At 44.0% G+C, this 19494-nt stretch overlaps 1 protein-coding gene across 2 annotated transcripts in view; it reads left to right on the top strand.

The window, feature by feature from the left end:
- The window catches only part of MYO5B (myosin VB), a 149360-nt gene that overhangs the window by 78131 nt on the left and 51735 nt on the right, over positions 1-19494 (top strand). For both annotated transcript variants that reach the window (XM_027794505.2, XM_027794504.2), the window contains exons 14-17: positions 678-761; positions 6411-6560; positions 7228-7325; positions 12761-12847. In XM_027794505.2, the coding sequence (XP_027650306.2) occupies positions 678-761; positions 6411-6560; positions 7228-7325; positions 12761-12847 (419 nt within the window). The remainder of the gene's footprint in view (positions 1-677; positions 762-6410; positions 6561-7227; positions 7326-12760; positions 12848-19494) is intronic.

Here is a 19494-nt window from a genome sequence, read left to right as displayed (position 1 = left end):
TCTGCAGAGCCAGATGACTGCAGGTGCTGTGATCCCACACAGGTGCTTCTTCTAACCAGGTTTGCCTTGGATGCGAGTGACACTTTTCATGGCAAAGGATGATGCTTCCCTTTCCTCAGGCCTGTGATTCTGCACATGCATACTTCGCAAATGATGTCTCTTTGCGAGTTTTCCTTTTTTTTTGGTGTGTATATGGTCAGTTATTTTAGCCAACTTCAAATGTAAAACATAACATAAAATTTTCTCCTCTCTGAATTCTTCCTTTGCATCCCAACCCTCCGCAATTTGAAAAACAAGAGACATACAGGGGATGTAGCCAGGGTGTCTTTTGAGATTTGTTGATTACCTTACAAGTTATTCAGGAGTGGACAAAAGAGCATATAGAGGTACTGATGATTGTTGCATTTTTACCCCTGTTTCCGTGGAAGTGTGGTTGGGTCCCATACAGAGCAATTTAAGGACTAAGAAGCAATCTGTGTTTGCAGTAAGGATTTTTGCTTTAATTTAATTAACTTTCTTTGATAAAAAGTGACCTTTAAATTCCAGTTGTTCCCCCATCCTCCTCCCTCTCAGATTTTTCAGGTGAACTCCTGACACTGGGGGAGTGGTGGGACACAGCACCTTGTCCCTGTGTGGTTGTGCTTTACCCTCTGGGCTCTTCCTTTGTCTCCTGTTAGGTGGAATACCAGAGTGAGGGATTTCTGGAGAAGAACAGGGATACCGTGTATGAGGAACAGATCCACATCCTGAAAGCCAGCAAGGTAAAAGCTAAATTGGCGCTGCCACTCTCCAAAACGTGGGCTCTGTACATGCATTCCTGTGCCGTGACACAGCATACTGTGTATGTGAGCATGCAGGTGCCTCCAACAGCTAACAGCAGTGAAAGAGGCAAATAAACAGTGTGTGGAGGAGGGAGTAAAGGGGCAGAGGAGGGTGCTGGGGGTTATGGTTGCACCCAAGTGTGGATGTGCATGGTCCTCTGCTCTCCTCCACCCTGGTGCTGGTATCCTGTCAAGATGCATCACAAAAATCCTCTCCAAACCTGCTGATGGTCTTTCTTGGTCACAGCAAAAATTTGGAACAGCCAATTATGGGGCATTGTAAATCCCATTTAACTCTTGTTCAGAGCTCCCCGCCCATCACCTGGGCACTGAAGGTGTTCTTAAAGACATGTGGAGCCACAGGGAATCCTGGGGTTAAAAGCCATGATCAGCAGTGTAGTTTGTGGTGCTCTGTATTTGTATATTGTATATGCTGACCCTACCACCCTTCTGTATAAAATCGGCTGTTACCCTTACTGTAGTCCATCATACTTGGCCCTGCAACTTTTAATTACTTTAATAATTAGTATGCAAAAAAAATAGTCAATATATGATTCTGGAAATGTAACATGAACTCTGAGACATTCTCACTGCTGTAGAGGTATTTTACACTACTGCCAGTATGTAATATTAACAAATTAACACATATTGATGGCCATGCTCACTGTCATTTCTGTATTACAAGATTTTGTGCCATGTACCTTTGCTCTCCTGAGTATTGTGCAACCGATTTGTTGACTTGTCATTGCATCAAGTGCCAGTGGAGACGTATTGACTGATCTCAAATACCAAGTCTCCTGGTAAAGAGCTTTTTGGCACCTGGGGTTTAAAGTCTCTGTTAGTCCTGAGGGCTGTGAACTCAGTGGGCTGTTGGAAGCAGAAAAGGAGTGGCTGCGGGGCTCTGCAGGCTTTGGCATGGGTCGTGCCTGCAGTAAGTGAAGTGAGCACTTGGCAAGTGGGCTTCGCGTTGGAGACCTTACAGTTGCTTGTATGAACTGAGCAGATTTTACATTGACTTCCTTACAAGGCACTCTTCTCCATGAGCACTTGGGTGCTCCATCTGCGCTTGGGGTTGGGTTAAAAGTGTCAGTAACACAGACATCTAAGGAATTTAAAGTCCTTGTTGTTTAAAAGCAGACCAAAAGTTCCTCCCTGCAACCTTGAGTCTTTCATTGTCAATTAATGAGTTGAGACTTCAAACAACATTAACCCTTCCGGGGGCAGCTCTCTAACTTTTTAGGAAGTTAATATGAAAATCCAGCCCCGTGGAGTCCAGCACACCATCCAGCAGCCAGAATCAATACTGCATGACTTTGGGGCACCCTTGTTTCCACCAGACCTTGTCTGTGTTGTAGGGAAGGAATATATCTGCTTTTCTCCAAACCATTTCAAAGCCTCACCCAGCATGGGCCAGCTTGTTAACTTGCATTGATTATTTTTTAATTTTTTTTTTTTTTGCAGTACAAATTTTGAATCCCCTCTGCATGTTGCAAGCAGATGTCTTGTATATCCAGATTTCTTCTCTTCTTGTCACTCTCCCTTGAGTTTACTGCTGGCTGTGACCTTCCACATGCCATCCTAAACAAGGAGCGTGATGAGGGGAGATGGAAGTACTACTTTTAGGAGCATTTTAAATGGGAGTTTGTTCCTGTCAAAGTTATGAGAGATGAGAATCGGAAATTAATTGAGTATTGTCAGTGGCTTTCCCTTGTCTCAGCAGTGAATTCATATGAAGATGGCAAGATATGCAGTTTTCTCATCTCTGGGGGTAGTTGGGAGTCTAATAACTGTGGAGCTGGGCTTTCATAACACCCAAATCAAGATCTCTGTGCATTTGGGAAGCTCGCAGCTTTCCTAGGGTAAAAACTGGGCATGATTAGAGCTTATTAGAAATGCCAGGTAACCTGCAGGAATAATTGATGCTGTACAATTAATTATTTAGCCAGTGCTGAACATGCTGTTGGGGGTAGCGCTGCAGAACTGGCGGTGCCTGGTAGGGATTTCAGTTTGACTTCTCTGCAGGGGTGCAGAGGGGAGCTGTAGCTCACTGGAGTGGTGTGTTGTAGAGTGGTAGGGACGGTGCTATTCCTTAAAAAAAGAAATGGAAAAAAAAAATACTGACATGGGTATCTCACTTAGGGACCATAATATAATATCACAGCAGGCTGGGTTTCAGTTTAATTAAAAAAAAAAAAAACAAAACCCAAACCCAGCTCCTTGCAACTGGCTTGCCTGACCTAGAGAGCCATTAACGCGTGTGCCTCAGGATCAAAGATCTGGGTTTACGTGGCCTACAAACTAAGCTAGTGCTCCTTGGGACCAGGCGTTAGGACCTTCTGGATTCACAGTGGTGGCTCTGTAGGTGACACCAACATCTGCATATGTGATCCAGCTTAAAAAACTCTCAAATGCACTTGGTTTGAGAGTTTTTGGTTTTTGTTTGATGAACTTCTGCCTTTGAACCGTTTCCTTAATGATGTGGAAGCGGTGGCTGTTGTCAGCCTGTGGCAATGCTGTGCTGTCCTGGAGGGAAGGGCAGTGCTTCCCTTGCCAGTAGCATCCTCATCCTCTTCATCTTCCTGCAAAACTTCCAAAACCTGATCCTCTGCTCTTGCTTTCCCTAACCCCGTTGGCCAGTAGATTGAGTTAGTGTGGGTTTTTTTTTTTCTCTCATCTATCATGTGCCCTCCAGGTGATAAAGAAATAAGAGATTTTTTATTTTGCTGTAAAAAGCAACCTGGTTTCTCTGAACCAAAAAAAGTGGCAGTGCCAGTGCTGAGTCTGCTGCTCAGATGTGCTAATTTGACTAAAACTTAAACATCTGCTGCAAAAGGCTGTGCCACAAGGACTTTGTCCTGTACTCAGGATCAGGCCTGCATACAGTATTCACTGCCACCTTCTTTATATTCCCATTAAAACAGTACACAGAGGAAGGGGAACACTCCGTTTAACATGGCAAGGACTTAAAGTGCATTGCTGATGAAGTGTTCTTCCACCAAGGCAGAATTGCTTTCTGCTAATTAGAATGCAATTACTGCCATTAACAAGATTGTGAAAGAGACTTTATAAAAATAGCAAATTAGTTTTGTTAGGGCTGGTCAGCTAAAAGAGTTGAGAGTTGATGTTCTTTGAATTAAGAAAACTGATTTGAATACTGATCAAAACTACACAGGCATGCTGTCAAGATAACATATTCCAGTTCTCTATAATGCGAATAATGCACCAATGGTTTCAACTCTGAGTTGGGAAGGAGGGATCCATCCTTCTTGCTTGTCCCCCTGCATCTGTGGAATAGATCCTGGGCTGCTAAAGATGCAAAACTGGTGTAACTGGGATCATTACACAAGGTGAAAGCTCACCTCTGCCAATCTTGTGGAGCGTTTGCCTGGAGGCAAGCACTGCTATTATTAATAGCAAGTGGATGGAGGGGTCGATGGCACTTCCAGCTATGTGCTGAGAAGATATTTTGAAACCTGAAATTACAGCTGGGATTTTGCTGCGTTATCAAGTGTGAGATAGTAGCGTGTGGAGGCTGTTGGATGACTTCCAGCATCAAGCATGTGCCCCCCAAACATCCCATGTTTGCAGGAGTCAAAGCACCCAAGACAGTGAGATGTCATTGAAATACAGCAGCTGTCAGAATGTTTTTTTTGGAGGGGGTGTAGAGGGTTAAGCAAAGAATGCACAAGCCTTTATTCTGGTGGGAGTTGAGTGAGCTGCAGAGATAAAAATAAAAGCTGTGAGTTTGAAGGAGATCTTTAGTAGGTGCTGTCCTAGAGTCTGCAAGCAATTTGCTAATGCAATGCAAACAGTTTCCTTCCCACAGTGTTATTTAGGCTGCTGTTCTAGGGAGCTGTGTGAACAGCCTGCAGGGCTGGGGCTGGAAGCATTCCTGTCGTAGGCCAGGGATGTGGCAGAGCGCCAGGCGGCTCTTCACAGCAGGCTGTCTGTTAATGTCTACAAAACATTAAAACACTACAAAAAACCTGCAAGCCATTAATGGAAATACAATCAAGTCTGGCTTTTGTAAAAGCCTGGGACGGAGGCAAGAGCACTGTGCAGCACACTGCTGTGTCATGTCAGTGGTTTTGCATGGAAGTTTTGGGCATAGCATGCCATGGACAAGGGAAAGGTGATGCTGATGCCCTCTCCTACAGATGCTCCAGAGTGTGTGTTGCTGGTGGTGCATGTGCCACTGGTGTGGCACTGGGCTGGAGCCCTGCTCAGCTTGGTGAGAAATGAAGTCCTACCTGGTGAGAGTGGTTTTTCTTACATTTCACAGAACCATAGAATGGTTTGGGTTGGAAGGGACCTTAAAGGCTAGCTAGTTCCGAGCCCCTGCCCTGGGCAGGGGTGCCTTCCACCAGCCCAGGTTGCTCCAAGCCCTGTCCAACCTGGCCTTGAAGGCTTCCAGGGATGGGGCTTCTCTGTGTAACCTGTGCCAGCACCTCGCCACCCTCACAGTAAGGAATTTCTTCCTAATATGTAATCTAAATCTACCCTTTTTAAAGTTTAAAACCATTAGCCCTGATCCTATCACTACAGGCCTTACTAAGAAGTTTGTTCCCTACTTTCTTCTAAGCCCCCGTTAGGTACCGAAAGGCTGCAGTAAGGTCTCCTCAGAGCTTTCACTTCTCCAGGCTGGACAACCCCAGTTCTTTCAGCCTTTCTTCACAGCAGAGGTGCCCCAGCCTCTGATCATCTTTGTGGCCTCCTCTGGCCCCGCTCCAACAGGCCCATGAATTAAGAATTTAAGAATTTACTGTTTGTATGTTAGCGCAGCTGTGGCAGGAGCCAGTGTGGGTGCATAGATGGATTAGAGACGTGAAAATTAAACAGCCTTGCTGAACAGATCAGGTTTATTGTGACTTAGTATTTATGTTCCCCATGCTAGTGCAAAATTGAATATCTTATCCTTTACAAAACAAAACAACAAAAAAAAAAGCATCACTGCATTTGCCAGCTCACCTGTTCTCCCATTTATGAAGCGGAAATGCTGCTGCTGGCTTGCCAGAAATCCCAGACTTCAGGGATCTGAGGCGCTAAATGTAGTGTTTCCAGGGCTGCAGAATGGTGGTCCTGCTGTCACCTTGCTCATTCATGCTGAAATGCAGGTAATTAGTGTGGAAGTGCTGGTGTCTCTTAACTGGAAAAGCAAGGGTGCCTCTGGGGTCCGTGGTGGGAGTGGGTGCTGCCTGTCCTCACGTGGAGACCCCTGTTCCTGGGGCGTGCACTGTGCTGGCAGCATCCTTGCTGTAGTCAGGACTGGATCAGTACTTTGAAACGAAACCTGGGAGCAAGAGTCACCTTGCGTTCATGAGGTTTTGTGTCTTGGACAACACCTCATCCTCTTTTTACTTTTTTTTTCTTGTTTGATTTAACGTGCACATTTGATGAACTACAAAACAGAATGTCCAGTGGTCCTGCTGATGTGGTTTATATAGGCAACGCTTCTTCCTTTCGCTTTTATTTTCTTTTTCCCCTTCCTGGTTGAAGATGGGCAAAAAATGACCGGAGCAATGTGACTTGGGTGGGTTCGTTCAGCAAAGCACAGGGCCAGAGGTGCTCAGGCATTGTCTTTTGTTTTAGGATCAGATGGTAGCAGACTTATTTCAAGATGAGAAGGATGCTGCACCCACCACTTCCGTGCGAACGGGAACATCCAAAATCAGTGTCCGTTCTGCCAGACCAGTGATCAAAGCTGCCAGTAAGAAGCACAAGAAAACGGTGGGGCACCAGGTAACGTATGACTTCAGTGAGGTCAGTTAACAGCAGGAGAGCTGGGCAGGGGATCCAGATAGATTTTTACAGTTAAGATCTCATTTCTTCAGTGTGAAACAGATAAATAAAAAGTTGTTTGGGGGTGGGGAGCAAGGAGGCTTTCCTGTGACCTGTCTTGTAGGGTAGGGACAATTTGGCTGTGGCATTTTGGGCTCCTTCTAGCAGTGCCTCTGGAAGAGCAAGCTTGAGTAGTCTTGACTGGAAGCAATTGAAACTAAGGAGGGTGGAAGCCACTTTGGGATTCACCAGACAGTATCCCAGTGCACTATGGTGCTCATAAATCAAAACAATTTGAGAAAAAGAGCGTTTTTCCCCCTGTGTGGAGAGTCAAGCAGTGTAACAGAGACCCAGATAGGTTGTGCAGTCTCCACCCTTGGAGATTTTTTAGGACCCAACTGGGTAAAGTCCCAAGCAAATGCTTATTGCTTGTACCTCATTGAGCTGGAAGCCCTCAACCCGCCAGGGTCTTCTCTGAATTGTTCCTGTATGTGCTGGGCTGATGGGGAGGTTCACGCTGTGTCACGTCCAGAGGCTTGCACCGCAGGTGGCTTGCAGTGCCTGCCAACTTGGGTTGCATGGTACGGCACCTTCATGCCTCCTCAAAACGAGTGGTTTTGTCTTTCAGTTCCGCAACTCCCTGCATTTGCTCATGGAGACTCTGAATGCGACCACGCCGCACTATGTGCGCTGCATCAAGCCGAATGATGAGAAGCTCCCCTTTAAGTGAGTGGGCTTTCAGATAAGCAAATGTGTTCAGCCTTGTAGCAAGAGTGTGCTTTGGACCTTTCCTCTTGCCAGAGTTTTCCCGCTTGTAAAGTTGTTCCCGTAACTGGAAGGTCCCTGTAGTTTGCTGGAGTTAGTTCTCTTGGGTTTCATTCATTTTATCATTATATCATTATTATATATTTATTTATATATTTAATTTATGCAATAAGAACTAATGCAGGTCCTAGTAATTCATAGATACACTCTGCTAATTCGGAGCATCCTTGCTTTGCAGTAATAGGGTCTTTGTACAATTTCATCATAGAATCACTTTGATTTAAATAGTTAGAGTACTAAACCGTGAAAAGTAGTAGAGAAAGGTGTGAAAGAGTGGAGATAAGTAGTGTGCTTGCAAAATGGCTTGTAAAATTTATTAAAAATGGCTTGGTGCTTCCAAAATAAATGTGGGAAAAGTAAAGATGTGACTTGTATCAACTTCAGGCAGGTTTCCAGATGAGTGAACAGCTGAAGCAAAAAGCTAGTCTTGATCTTCCTCTGTAGTTCAGAGCTGTATTGCAAGCTGCAAACACTGTGGTCAAGTAGCTGTTAGCCTTTTTTGACTTCTTGGCAATGTATTTTTACCCAGTTTTGTTCCCTGTAACTCCAAAAAAGCTAGGCCATTAGTATGCAGGGACCTCAAAGATCTCATTGTGATGTCTTCTAAAGACCCTGGCATAAACTGCAGGTGGTGACATTTAAGAAAGTGTTATGATTGTAACTTGTAAGCAGTGAGGCATTGCCCTCCAGCTGATCCAATGCAACCTGAGTGCTCCCAGTGAGCATGATGCCACCTCAGAGTGAAGAGACGGCTCCAGCATTGTCCTGCAAAGCAGGACTAAGCATCCCTGAACAGGCTTACCCTTGGCCATGACATGCTGGTAGGTATGTATCCTCCAGGAAGCTTCCCTGGCTCCATGCTTCTCCTGCTGCAAACAGCAAAGCAGAGGGTATTAATAGTTAGAAGAGATTCAGGAACTGGCTTGCAATTAACTAATTCATTAGATGATTAGTTAACAGCTCTGGAGAAGGCTGGCAGTGCTGGGATGGTGGTTTCTGTGGTCTGTTGTATCAGTTTCATGTACCATTTTGTAGATATTGGAGAAGCTTAGGGCCTTAGTCTCATGTTGCCTATTGCAGAGGTTGTCCACTTAAATGAAAATTCAGCATTACACTTTTTGTTTGATTGCTTTCTTTAGATAAAGCACAAAAGTATTTTCTAACTTTCTGTAGTGGGAAGTGTGGTAGATGGTCTGCATGGTGAAATGGCTTCACCTTTCCAAAGGGTGTTTCCAAGACTCCGTGTCCCTAACTCAGTTCTACCTTCAGCCCATCCTTCTTCACTTCTTTGCCTTTAACTTTGCAGTTCAGTTTTTCATGTGATGCTCAGGATACAGTGAACATAATTTTATAAATTTGCAACCTCCTGCTTGTCAAGGTGCAGTAATTACCTAAATTAACAAAGTTGTACTTCTAAGATGTTATGGGTAGCAAATACCAGGAGGGTAATTCTGCTTGCGTCTGCTCGCAGTCTGTGGTAACTTGGTCCAGTGTGATGCTCCCCACTGGCAAATGTCAGGATTTGGGGAACAAATAGCAAACAAAAATAGACCTAAGAATGGTCTGGAGGTGCAGTATGTAGGTGCCTAGCCAGCAGCATTGCAGGAGTCGCTGTGGTCTGGAAACTACGCAAGAGTGCTTTGGGTTGGGGTGGTGGTGTCACATCCCCATCTACAAGCCAGAAAGCACTGGTTTAGGTGTCTTGTACTGGGGGCATTTCTGCAAGAGGTTATCTCCCTCCTCACTCATCATGGACTGCTTAATTGAAATTATGATATAGAAATCTTGCTCAATGTTGATCTTGCTGCCACCAGCTTTGAGGAATTTGTATCCTTAGCATGGTGTAGAATTGTACGGCACAGGGACAGTGGGTTTTGACATTGATGATGTGCAGTTTTGGCCTTGCTTCGGCAATGTGCAGCTGAGATCCTGCAGCAAAGAGTTAAATAACTTTGAGGGAGTACAAGAAGAAACTAGGATGAGACAGAAACAAAGCAGGAATGTGATCTCGCCTCTAGAAGATAACGAAGCAGCATGAGCAGTAGAGAGTAGCCTATAGTGAACAGCGCTAAGGGAAGCGTTGTGTGAATTTGACTGATCACTCAAACTCTATTCATAAGCAGCTTGCTGAGTTGAGAAAAAATGTACAGGCCATAAAGACTGAGAACGGGTTAACGGACTGGCTTTTAAGCCTTGGGTTAGGGGTCTGGTTACAAACCATAATCGAAGGAACATTGATGGTATTGACAGTATTGTTAGTCTTAGTATTATTTGTTCCTTGTTTGTTTCAATGTTTACAACAAGTGATGAGTAACTTGATCAAACGCATGTTTAAAACAAACAGGATTTGGATTGCTCAAAAACAAGAAGGGGGAGATGCAGGAGGGGGTCTGGGAAGCAGGACCACAAGTAACAATCAGTTAGTTGAAAGGAATGTGCTTGAGCTTGTGGGCCGCAAGCCCTGGTGATAAGGGACGTGAGAAATTACTGAAGGGTATAGAAACAGGGACTAAGTATCAAGTTGAGACTATACAAGGAATAAGGCGGTTGGTTTGTCAGCTCGCTCAAGGACGTGGCACAAGAACAGCAGAATTGTCTTTAACTGTTGCTGAATTGCTAAATACCTAGTGTGAGATCCTTGCGGGAGTTGCCACACAGTTATAGAATAAGCAAGTTTTTGAACCGATCAAAATAAGATGTAACAATTGCTTGTGTGTATATGATCATGATATTAAGCTAATTAAAGTGACATTTGCTTGCATCAAGCTGTGTCCTGTCTCTCAATCACGGCAGCGTGGCTCCAGTAAAGTCTATTTGTTTATATGTACAATTCAGGTCTCGAGAATATGGGGCTGGCTGTGAATGAGTCTGCATTTCAGAGGCACTTGTGCTGAAAAATACACGATGCTAGGAGGCATTAGTGAAGAAACATCAGTGGCACTGCTCTAGGTTAGCACTGAAGTATCTTGTAGCATGCAGAACAGTTGGTATTATGTTCACTGTTCAGTAAAAAAAAACAAATACCTTTTTCTTTTTCTAAAACATAACATTTTTCAGCTCACAAGAGCATTAAGGTTTTGCTAAAATGAGATTTAGCCCAAGAAGAGATGGGACCTAACAGCAGCCTTCTGGTACCTACAGGAGCTACCAAGAGGATGAAACCATGCCCTTCACTGTGGTCTGTGGTGGGAGGACGGGAATGGATAGCTACAAATTGACATGAGAGGTTCAGATGGAGATAGGGAAACTTTTTTTTTTTTTGCCTCCGTGAGGACAGTCTATCAGTGGAGCAGGCTGCCTGGAGAGGTTGTGCAGCCTCCATCTTGGGAGGTTTTCAGTCTTTGACTGGATAAAGCCCTGAGCTATAGGTCTGCCTCTTAACTGCCCCAGCTTTTGAATATAGGAGGTTGGACTAGAGACCTCCTAAGGTCCCTTGCACCCTGTATTACTCTCATTCCAACTTTAAATCTTGGTGCAAATGTAAGCTTTGTTTTGTAGGAAGGTGAGGGCTATCAGAACTCCAGCCTGGAGGAAGGATTAGCACCACACAGTGGCATTTGCTGCATCTCACTGCAGGCTGGCTGCGTCTGAGGTTGATCCCTTGTGGAGGGAGAAGACTTCAAAGAGAGAGGTGCAAGGGGAATGCCTGACTTCAGCTTGTACCTTTGACAATTTTCCTCCCAAATTCTGTTTCAGGCAGGGTTTATGATCTCTTACTTGGGTTTCCAGGCCAAAAGCAACTTGTCACGTGCTTCTATCTGCCATGGCAAGGAAAAGGCGTTCATAATAATGTGTATTGTCCTTCTAAACTCTTTTTTTCAGCTTTAGTCTGTAGCTGGAGTTGTGGCTAGAGAAGGTCTTGGCTTTCTGTGCTGATAAATGACTGCAGCCGCTCTGGTTACTGCATTTCACCCCACTGAGCAGGGCTTGGCTGTGTTGCGGAGAGCTCCCCTTGTGTACAGCACAGATTGCCCTGGGATCTTCCAGGACTGAAGCTTCTCCATCCATCTACCAGTCCTGTTTCTTATTTATTGTTATGGAAACTGTACCCTTGTGGGTTCTTCCTTGAAGTGAGTGACAGCCAAGACTGATTTTCCACTCTGTGTCACGTTCGTGGTGTTGTAGTGAATAACTTACTGTAGACTTGACAGATCCAGGGAATTTGGAAATGCACGAAGTAGCAGGGGACTGTTTCTTATGCTGCTTTTGCACAGCAGAGGCTGGGCAGAACTATTCATTCAGGTTGGGCTTTCAGGAAAGGACAAGCAGGTACCCAAGATGCTTTTGTTCCTCACCTTTGTTCTGGAAATCTGACACAGTTACGGACATCTGCATCATATGAATCTAAGCTTGATCCATCAACCTCTTCCAGGGTCCAACATCTCGAGCTGAAGAGCTGGGACCTCTTTGTGCCTTCGATGTCAGGGGTGGAAGGGCGGATAAGTGATGGGGGATGCTGGTACTTGGACTCACTCACTCTCTGCAAAGATAGGCTGATCTGAAAGTGGGTTCATGCCAGGAACCAGAGAGAGCACAGCTCAAGTACTCAGCTGGAAGTTGGCACAAAGTTTGTTGGCACAAATTGCTGATGGAAATGAGATGCCAGTGGTAAGGGGTTGTGCCAGCTAAAAAGAGGAGGGCAGGCAGCTGGGAGCAGAAATACCTTGAATTTCCACATGATGTCTACTGAAACATTTAGTCTGGAACATGAATGCTGCTGTTCTTGGTAAACTTAAAGACTGCAAATCTGTGGGACCTGTTAATTACTCTGTTTTGGTGGAAATGTAATAGGTCAGATTTATTTTGCTGTTGAATGTGATTTTATTCTGGAAATATATTGTTGCCCTTATAGCTGCAAAAGTAATACTGTCTTGCTCGTCAAGCAGCTTGTGGTGGGGTAACCTCTTCCCTCCTTAATCATAATTGTGTTGCTGTACACAGCTGGGTAGATTATGGCTGTAGAGACTTAATTGTAACAAACTGTTCTCTCATCCCAAGAGTACCACTTGGCATTGATAATAGGGCAATAGCGAGGTCTGTTGCACTTGAAAAGCACAATGTCTTGTGACATGGAGTGAAAATGTGTGACATCTGTGCAGCCTGTACCCAAAGCAAGGCATGGAGTTTGTGGTTATGCTGAGGTTTGCAAGGGAATGGCTGTGTACAAAAGCTATCCATGGATGTGTGGTTTCTGCAGCCCCTGTACTAATGGTGAGGACAGAGCTCTCTACCACAAATCAGAAAACAGTTCCTGTCCCCAGAAGAATCATTATCAGCTTGGTGGTTGACGTGGTTCCTTCTCACTGTGTTAACCTCTATCCTAAATATAATTGCAGGTTTGATCCGGTGAGAGTGGTACAGCAGCTGAGAGCTTGTGGAGTGCTGGAGACCATCCACATCAGCGCAGCTGGCTTCCCGTCCAGGTACTGTGCTGGGATTTGGTGAGGCGTGCTACTGGTGTGCTTTACTCGGCAGGTTCACTCGTTATCTGGGGAGAGGGAGGGAAAAGAAAACACTAGTGTTTTCAGGACAAACAGGTTTTATTTACATTGGTTTATATCCAGTATAGATTTTTCCCTTTTTAGTATTTTTTCTCGTTTTGCAAGACCCCCATTAAGTCCTGGGTTCCTCAAGTCAAAGAGATTTGTTATCAAGTGATGAGCTGCAGGGTGAGGCTGCTGGAGGGTTTGTTGTGTTGTGTCCAGCGCTTCAGCTGGTGCTTTCAGTTTGGTCCTCAGAAGTAATTTGCTGTGGTGAAATCTCTGAAAACACTGGTGCATGGCAGATAAAGGAATCCAGCTGTGATCCCATATGGAGGGGGACAGCAAAATAACAGCTGTATATCCTCTGCACTCATCTTCCCTGGAAGCAAATATTGCCCTAGAAGACTTCTTCACTGCTTGCCTGAAGCTCCCCATACATAAGCTCTTTGCAGTGTACAGTTTGCTTTCCTTTCTGTGGTTTGGTTTTGTTTTTTTTTCCCCTGGCTTTGGACACCTGCTGCAATAATCATTTCAGCCAAAAAAAATTTCATTATATTTGCAGAGAAGGAAAATAAGGGTTGTAAATTATTATTGGAGACTTTCACTCTGCACATCCAAAATACATCAGGTTTCAGACTCTTGCATCTCAAATGGAAAGGTTATAGGTGGTGTGGCTCTTGCTGATCGCGATACAAAATTCAAAAGAGGTTTTTAGGGCCTAATAAATCAGAAAACAAACTATAAATAAGCCCTGAAGATGACAGGGACAAATAATTCTAAAAAAAAATAATGCATCAATTGCATTTTAGTGCCAGGCAGCTTTGTGTTAATGTCAGCATAGCCATCGGCCTTTTTATAAGGAACAAAGGAGTTATAAATATGCTCAGTAAAGAGTTGGCTAAGCGTGATGCTGAACCTCATGAGAAACTCCCTGCCCTGGTTTTTGGGCAGGTGTGTGCTGCCTTACCAGTTACTCTCATCTCCAGCGCAGCTGCAAAGATCCTCTGACAATTGATGGCAGCTTCTGCGCATTGACATGAGGTGGCTTTGCTGCACCAAACCTCTGTTGGCCAGTGACCTCCATGGATGGGCAAAAACTGGTGATGGGGATCTCCTTAGCCAGCTGAGCTCAATGCCTGAAAAAGAAAAAAAGGGGGAAACAAAAAATAAAAAGTTTAATGGAAACCAATTTCTTTCTCTCCTCTGCCAGCGTGGGAGGGTGGCAGAGGTGCGTGGAGATTTGCATCCTCATGTTGGAGGTCTGGCCCTGTTAGAGGACCCAGCACCGCCTTTGGCTCCCACCTCTGCAGTCTTCAGGGCATTTGCGGAAGTAACAAAGAAAAAGATGCTCTTAAGTTCCACGGCAAAGTAGTAAAAACCAGCCCATGGGCTGGGTCTTCTGTTATCTCTATTGGAGTAGCTGCAGGGCCGGATCTGTTTGCCTACTTGCAGTAAAAGCCCTAAAGCAGTGCAACAGCTGTGGTTTCATTTGGAAGAGGCCACAGAAAGGCAGTTTTGTGCTCACTAAGCCAAGTGGTCATGTTCCCCTGGTGCAGTCTGCACTCCTGGCTCTGTGGCGGTGGGTCCTGGGGAGATAGGGGGAGCTCCGGCTTGAGGGTTGTCTCTAGGTTTTGCTGCTGGTTTTAGCATACCTGCAGGGATACCCTCTGTTCCTCTCCATTCATTGTTTTCCTACAGACTTGCAGCATTTTCCCGTGTCTGCTCACCTAACTGTATTTTAGACCCTACAGTACTAGCATCGACATGTAATTAGTAACTGGGGAGGGGGAGCAGAGAGGAGGAACCACTGCAGCACCTGCAGACCAGACAAGATCTATTTATGGCAAATAATTGACTGGTACAAAGACTGCTCCATCCTGAAAAATGCAAAAGTGATGCTTTCAGCTCTGCTTGCACATGCTTTTGGTTATGAGGTCTTTTTCCCAGGACACTAAGAATAACAGAACTCTTCCATCACCGCAACTTGTCAGCTTTCTTCCTCCAGGGCTAAAAAAAAAAAGGGTGCAAACAGCTATTTGAGCCTTTGAGAGTGACCTTCTCCAATTCAGTGTTTGGGATGCTTCAAGGAGAGGTTTGGGTTTTTTTTTCGTGGGTTTGTTTTTTGGGTTTTTTTGTTTGTTTGTTTTTAGTTTTAGTGTTCCTAGAAGATAATTTTATTCAGGAACAATTCTGCACTAAATAAGATACTCACTTTGGGTTCAGGTATTCTTCTACCCTCTTGGTCATAAAATTCCAGTCTTGAAAATCCAGACCTAGGAGATGGACAACTTCATTGAAAGATTCTGAATACTTGGTATATTTGAATTTGCTTTATAAACCAGCTTGGGAAAACCTGCTTCCACAGGATCTTATTTAGTGGGAAATGTAATAGATGTTTTAGTTCCTTCTGCATTTTTACATCCATGCAATCTGTCTCAGTTTTCGTCACAGTGAGCATTGATTATTCCTCTGTATTTCCTTATATTTTACAGATAAGTCAGATTATCATGATTGATTAAGGATAAAACCAAAAAGGAGGGTCACTGCTTTAAATTTTAACCATGCATGAAGGCTGTAAATTTAAACCACTTCAAATAATAATGGGAAACTTAACCTTTGTGAGTTTTGTTTCACTTCAGTGTAAGCAATTCACCTGTAGAGAAACGAGGATTTTTCAAAATGTTTTATCTCAAGAGAAGGTTTTTTTTTTTACGGAAATAGGAGAAAATGTTCACTTTCATCCTGTAGTATTTACATCTAAATATTTTCCAGCATACTGTCACTCTGAGTTACTCTTCTCAGATGTGGCCTTGGGTCAGACATGTCTGGGTAAAGCCACCTTCTGCTGTTACTTCATGCTTCTCCATCACAGTTACTTTATGACTTGAGGAACTGAGTGTTTTGAGGCTTTGGTAATTTTTATCTTTTTTTACCTGGTTCCTTTAAGAAAAAAAAAAAGTTTTAATATAATTTTTAGTGTCCTTCAACCCATGTAAGTCATGATGTATTCCCACTGAAAGATGAAGCCTCACACTCTGCACTTCGGGTATGCCTGGCTTTATTTTATCATTTCCATGGTATGCTGTGCTTTGCCACTATCTCAAGTAAATGGGAATGAAAACGTATCATTTGGTTTGAAATGTATTTGTTCGCGTGTACGTAAATGACTGTGATGAATGGACTGTCTCAGATGTGTAGATAGTAAATCTGTCAGCTTGCATGGGTAAAGTATGGAAGATGTCTCTGTACTATAAAACCATTCATCTTCTTTATAGAAACTGGCTACGTAAGGATTAGTCTATAGAGAATTAACTGGTGTAGATTGCCATTAGTAACAAAATATTCTTTAAAACAAGGTTTTAACTTGCATTTTGTCAAAACTCTCTGGTTCTGATGGTTTCCAGTCAATGGTACCACATCACTAGACTCCCACTGTGCTGTCACTCTCAGTAATGTGGTCTTTGCAGTCTTGCTGAAACACTCTTATTGTAGTTGTTACGTATGAAATTTATTGTTGAAGTATTCTTGGCCTTTGGCTGCTTCCTGTGGTTGCTGGAGCTGACTGTCAGATGCAGCATCTTTGTATCAATTCCATATAAAATCACAGCTGTTAAACTCTATAAACATTAAACATTCGTAATTGAGATGTATCGTGGGCATCCTTGGATATAAATTTATTTTTTGATAATGTGTGTTTAGCTGTTGTGCAATTATTTCAGGGAAATACAAACTATAAATGACTGGCTACCAGCAGTTCTGTTTACCCACTCCCCCCACTCGCAACAAAGGTGTAATATGTAAATAGCAGGTTTTTCCCCCCTCATTCAGCTCTTTGAATATATTCCAGCTAATTTCAAGCCATGCCAGTGTGCATGTTTCAGAGCTAATTGAAAGGCAAATCTGTTCTGCTGCAGTAAACAAGGCAAGAGACATTTTCTCTATGAACCACAGATTCTAAAATAATTTAATGTCAAATCTTGGCTCAGATATTCAACCTGTGTGCCCCCAAATAGGCCTTGGCTCCTATAGAATGACCCATAAAGCCCAACTCCTTACGGAGATTACTAAAATATTGATCCCTTCAGAGGAAAGTACCACGTGATGCTGGTGGGATTTCTTAACGAAGCCAGGTTTGCTCAGCACACAGTTGCTAAGATGATCTTGGGTGATGGGGGGCAATGGATTTATTTTCCCTTAATGGGAAAATTCTGCATTCAGTTATTTTAGGCCAATGAAAAAAGCCATATTATGGTGAAGTCATAAAAGTGTCAGACTCTTACTATATTCCTTTCAGCTCTTCATTCAGTGCCGCTGAAATAATGTTACTGTAATCACCCTAAAACAATAGGTTGGAGATGTTTTGGGCAGTTTCTGACTGCTTGGAGAGGTGCTTTTCAGAGGCTTCCTTGGGAGTCAGAATTTCACCCTGTTTCTTACTCAAGCCCTCCCTTTAATTGCATGGTTGTATTAAATCCAGTTGGCTCTACAGCACGAGAGCTGCTCTTGGGTTCGTAGCCCTGTGATTTTGGGCAGGAGCAGCTTGTTTGCTTTGCACCCGGTTGTGGCTTTGTGTAAAGCATCCAAATCTTGTTTTTCAAACTGCAGATAAAAGGCTTAATCTGTGGGATGTGTTACGGTTTATTCCCTCTGTCTAATTCCTAGAGATGACACAGAAGTAGGTGAGCTGACCAAGTCTCCTGCTCCTGCCCAAGCCCTCAAGCATCCTGCTTGCTGCTCAAGCCCAGGGAGGTGGTTTTTTCCACAGGCATAAGTTATTTTCCTGTGTCCTTCCATTCCTTATATTGCCTTTTCCCTTTAGTGACCTGTGCTGACTTCAAAGCAAACAGTGTTAGAGTTTGACAGTGCTTGACCTTAGCTCTGAGATTATTATTATTTTTTTTTTCCTCTTGGGAAAGTTGAGTAGTATCTGTCTCATCTTTCGTGCGTCTTTCTTCCTCTTAGTTGCACAGGTACGAAAATTCTCCTGTTTACAGCCCTTTGCCTACCTGTCTGGATCTTATAACTTGATAATTACAAGGTATTGTATTTATTTAGTGGTCCTTGGTGGTTTCTGGCCTTCCAGTACCTAAAGGGGGCTTAGGAGAAAGATGGGGACAGATTTTTTTAGTAAGGCCTGTAGCAATAGGACAAGGGGGATGGTTTTAAACTCAAAGAGGGGAGATTTAGATTAGCTATTAGGAACAAATTCTTCATTGTGAGAGCGGCAAGGCACTGGCAGAGGCTGCCCGGGGCAGCTGTGGGTGCCCCGTCCCCGGCAGTGCCCACAGCCAGGCTGGGGCTGGGACCCACCTGGGCTGGGGGGAGGTGCAGGGGTTGGCCGGGGGGGCTTTAGGGTCCCTCCAACACAAACCATGCTGTGATTCCAACTCCTAGCAATGAGAGGTGCCCATGCTGTGTGTTTTGTGGCAGCATCCTGAAAACCTAGTTTCTGCTTTTAATTTAATACCTGTCATCGAGTTGAACCAAGGTGTAACCTTCCTGTAATCTCTCCTGACCTGCTAAAGTGCTAGGGTAATGTGGCACGTCTTCTGTCTCATGCTAGGAATCACTTTGTGAACAAGCAGGAGGGAAATATATTTTCTTCTTTTTTCCTTTTTTTTTGTTGTTGAAGATGTGGATGTTGAACCTTTAAAAAAAAAAAAAAGTCAGTCATGTATGCAGAAGAATGGGGGGGGGGGGGGGGGGAAGCGTGTGTACCAAAGCATTCAGCTTTGGTATTTCTGCATTAGAGAGATCTCCTGTGTAGGGTTGGGGGATCATGTTTGTTTTTCTCAAAGCACGTAGTTGTAAGGTAATTTTATACTGCTTTGAACCTGAAGTTGTTTAACCAGGCATGTTATATTAAACCTGAGTGCTTTAATTGTTCCTTTCTCTGGGAGGGATCCTGTAACAGCACCTATGAACCCATGCAGTTTTCTTTTGCTTGTGAACTGGGACTGCAAATATTCAGTGAAACTCCTGAGCCCCCATGTAGCAGAGCTTTTGTCTTGATGTTCTGTGGACAGTAATACAAGCAATGTGATCTATCTCAGGACTGTCTTCTGCTAAATCAGTGAGAATGGTGAGAGCAGCAAAACAGCCTGACAGCAATCAGTGAGCTTATTCCCTGCCACTTCCAATGTCTTGTGTGAGACCTAATCCTAATAAGTGAGTTATTTATATTAAAGATGGACTCAGATAGAAACAAGTAGAAAATCAGTTTTTACCACCTTGTGAAATGAGAACAGGCTCCGAAGAAAGGCCCTCTGTGTAGTGACTTATGATCTGTTTTTAAGGAACTTCTGCAGGTGTCTGATTCTTGTTTGAAGCAGCTGCAGGATTTTGCCACCTCTGTCTTGGGGCAGGAAGGTGATGGATTTCGATGCTTTCTGCCCAGCTTGGACCTGTGTCCTCAGTTACATGTTGCCTACCCACCATCTGCTCTTTGCTGGAGGAGCCTGGGTGGCACTGCAGGATGGTTTCTTCCTCTGAATAGCATCAGTTAGGAATATCAGTCCCTAAACTGACTCTTGCAGGTTAATGGGAATACCCCTTCCTGGCGTTTTTTCCTCCCTGCCTGAAGCTCT

This window comes from Falco peregrinus, chromosome Z (assembly GCF_023634155.1).
Source record: "Falco peregrinus isolate bFalPer1 chromosome Z, bFalPer1.pri, whole genome shotgun sequence".
NCBI lineage: Eukaryota > Metazoa > Chordata > Aves > Falconiformes > Falconidae > Falco > Falco peregrinus.
Note: the sequence above shows the minus strand (reverse complement) of the source record. Positions and strands in the feature narration are given on the sequence as shown.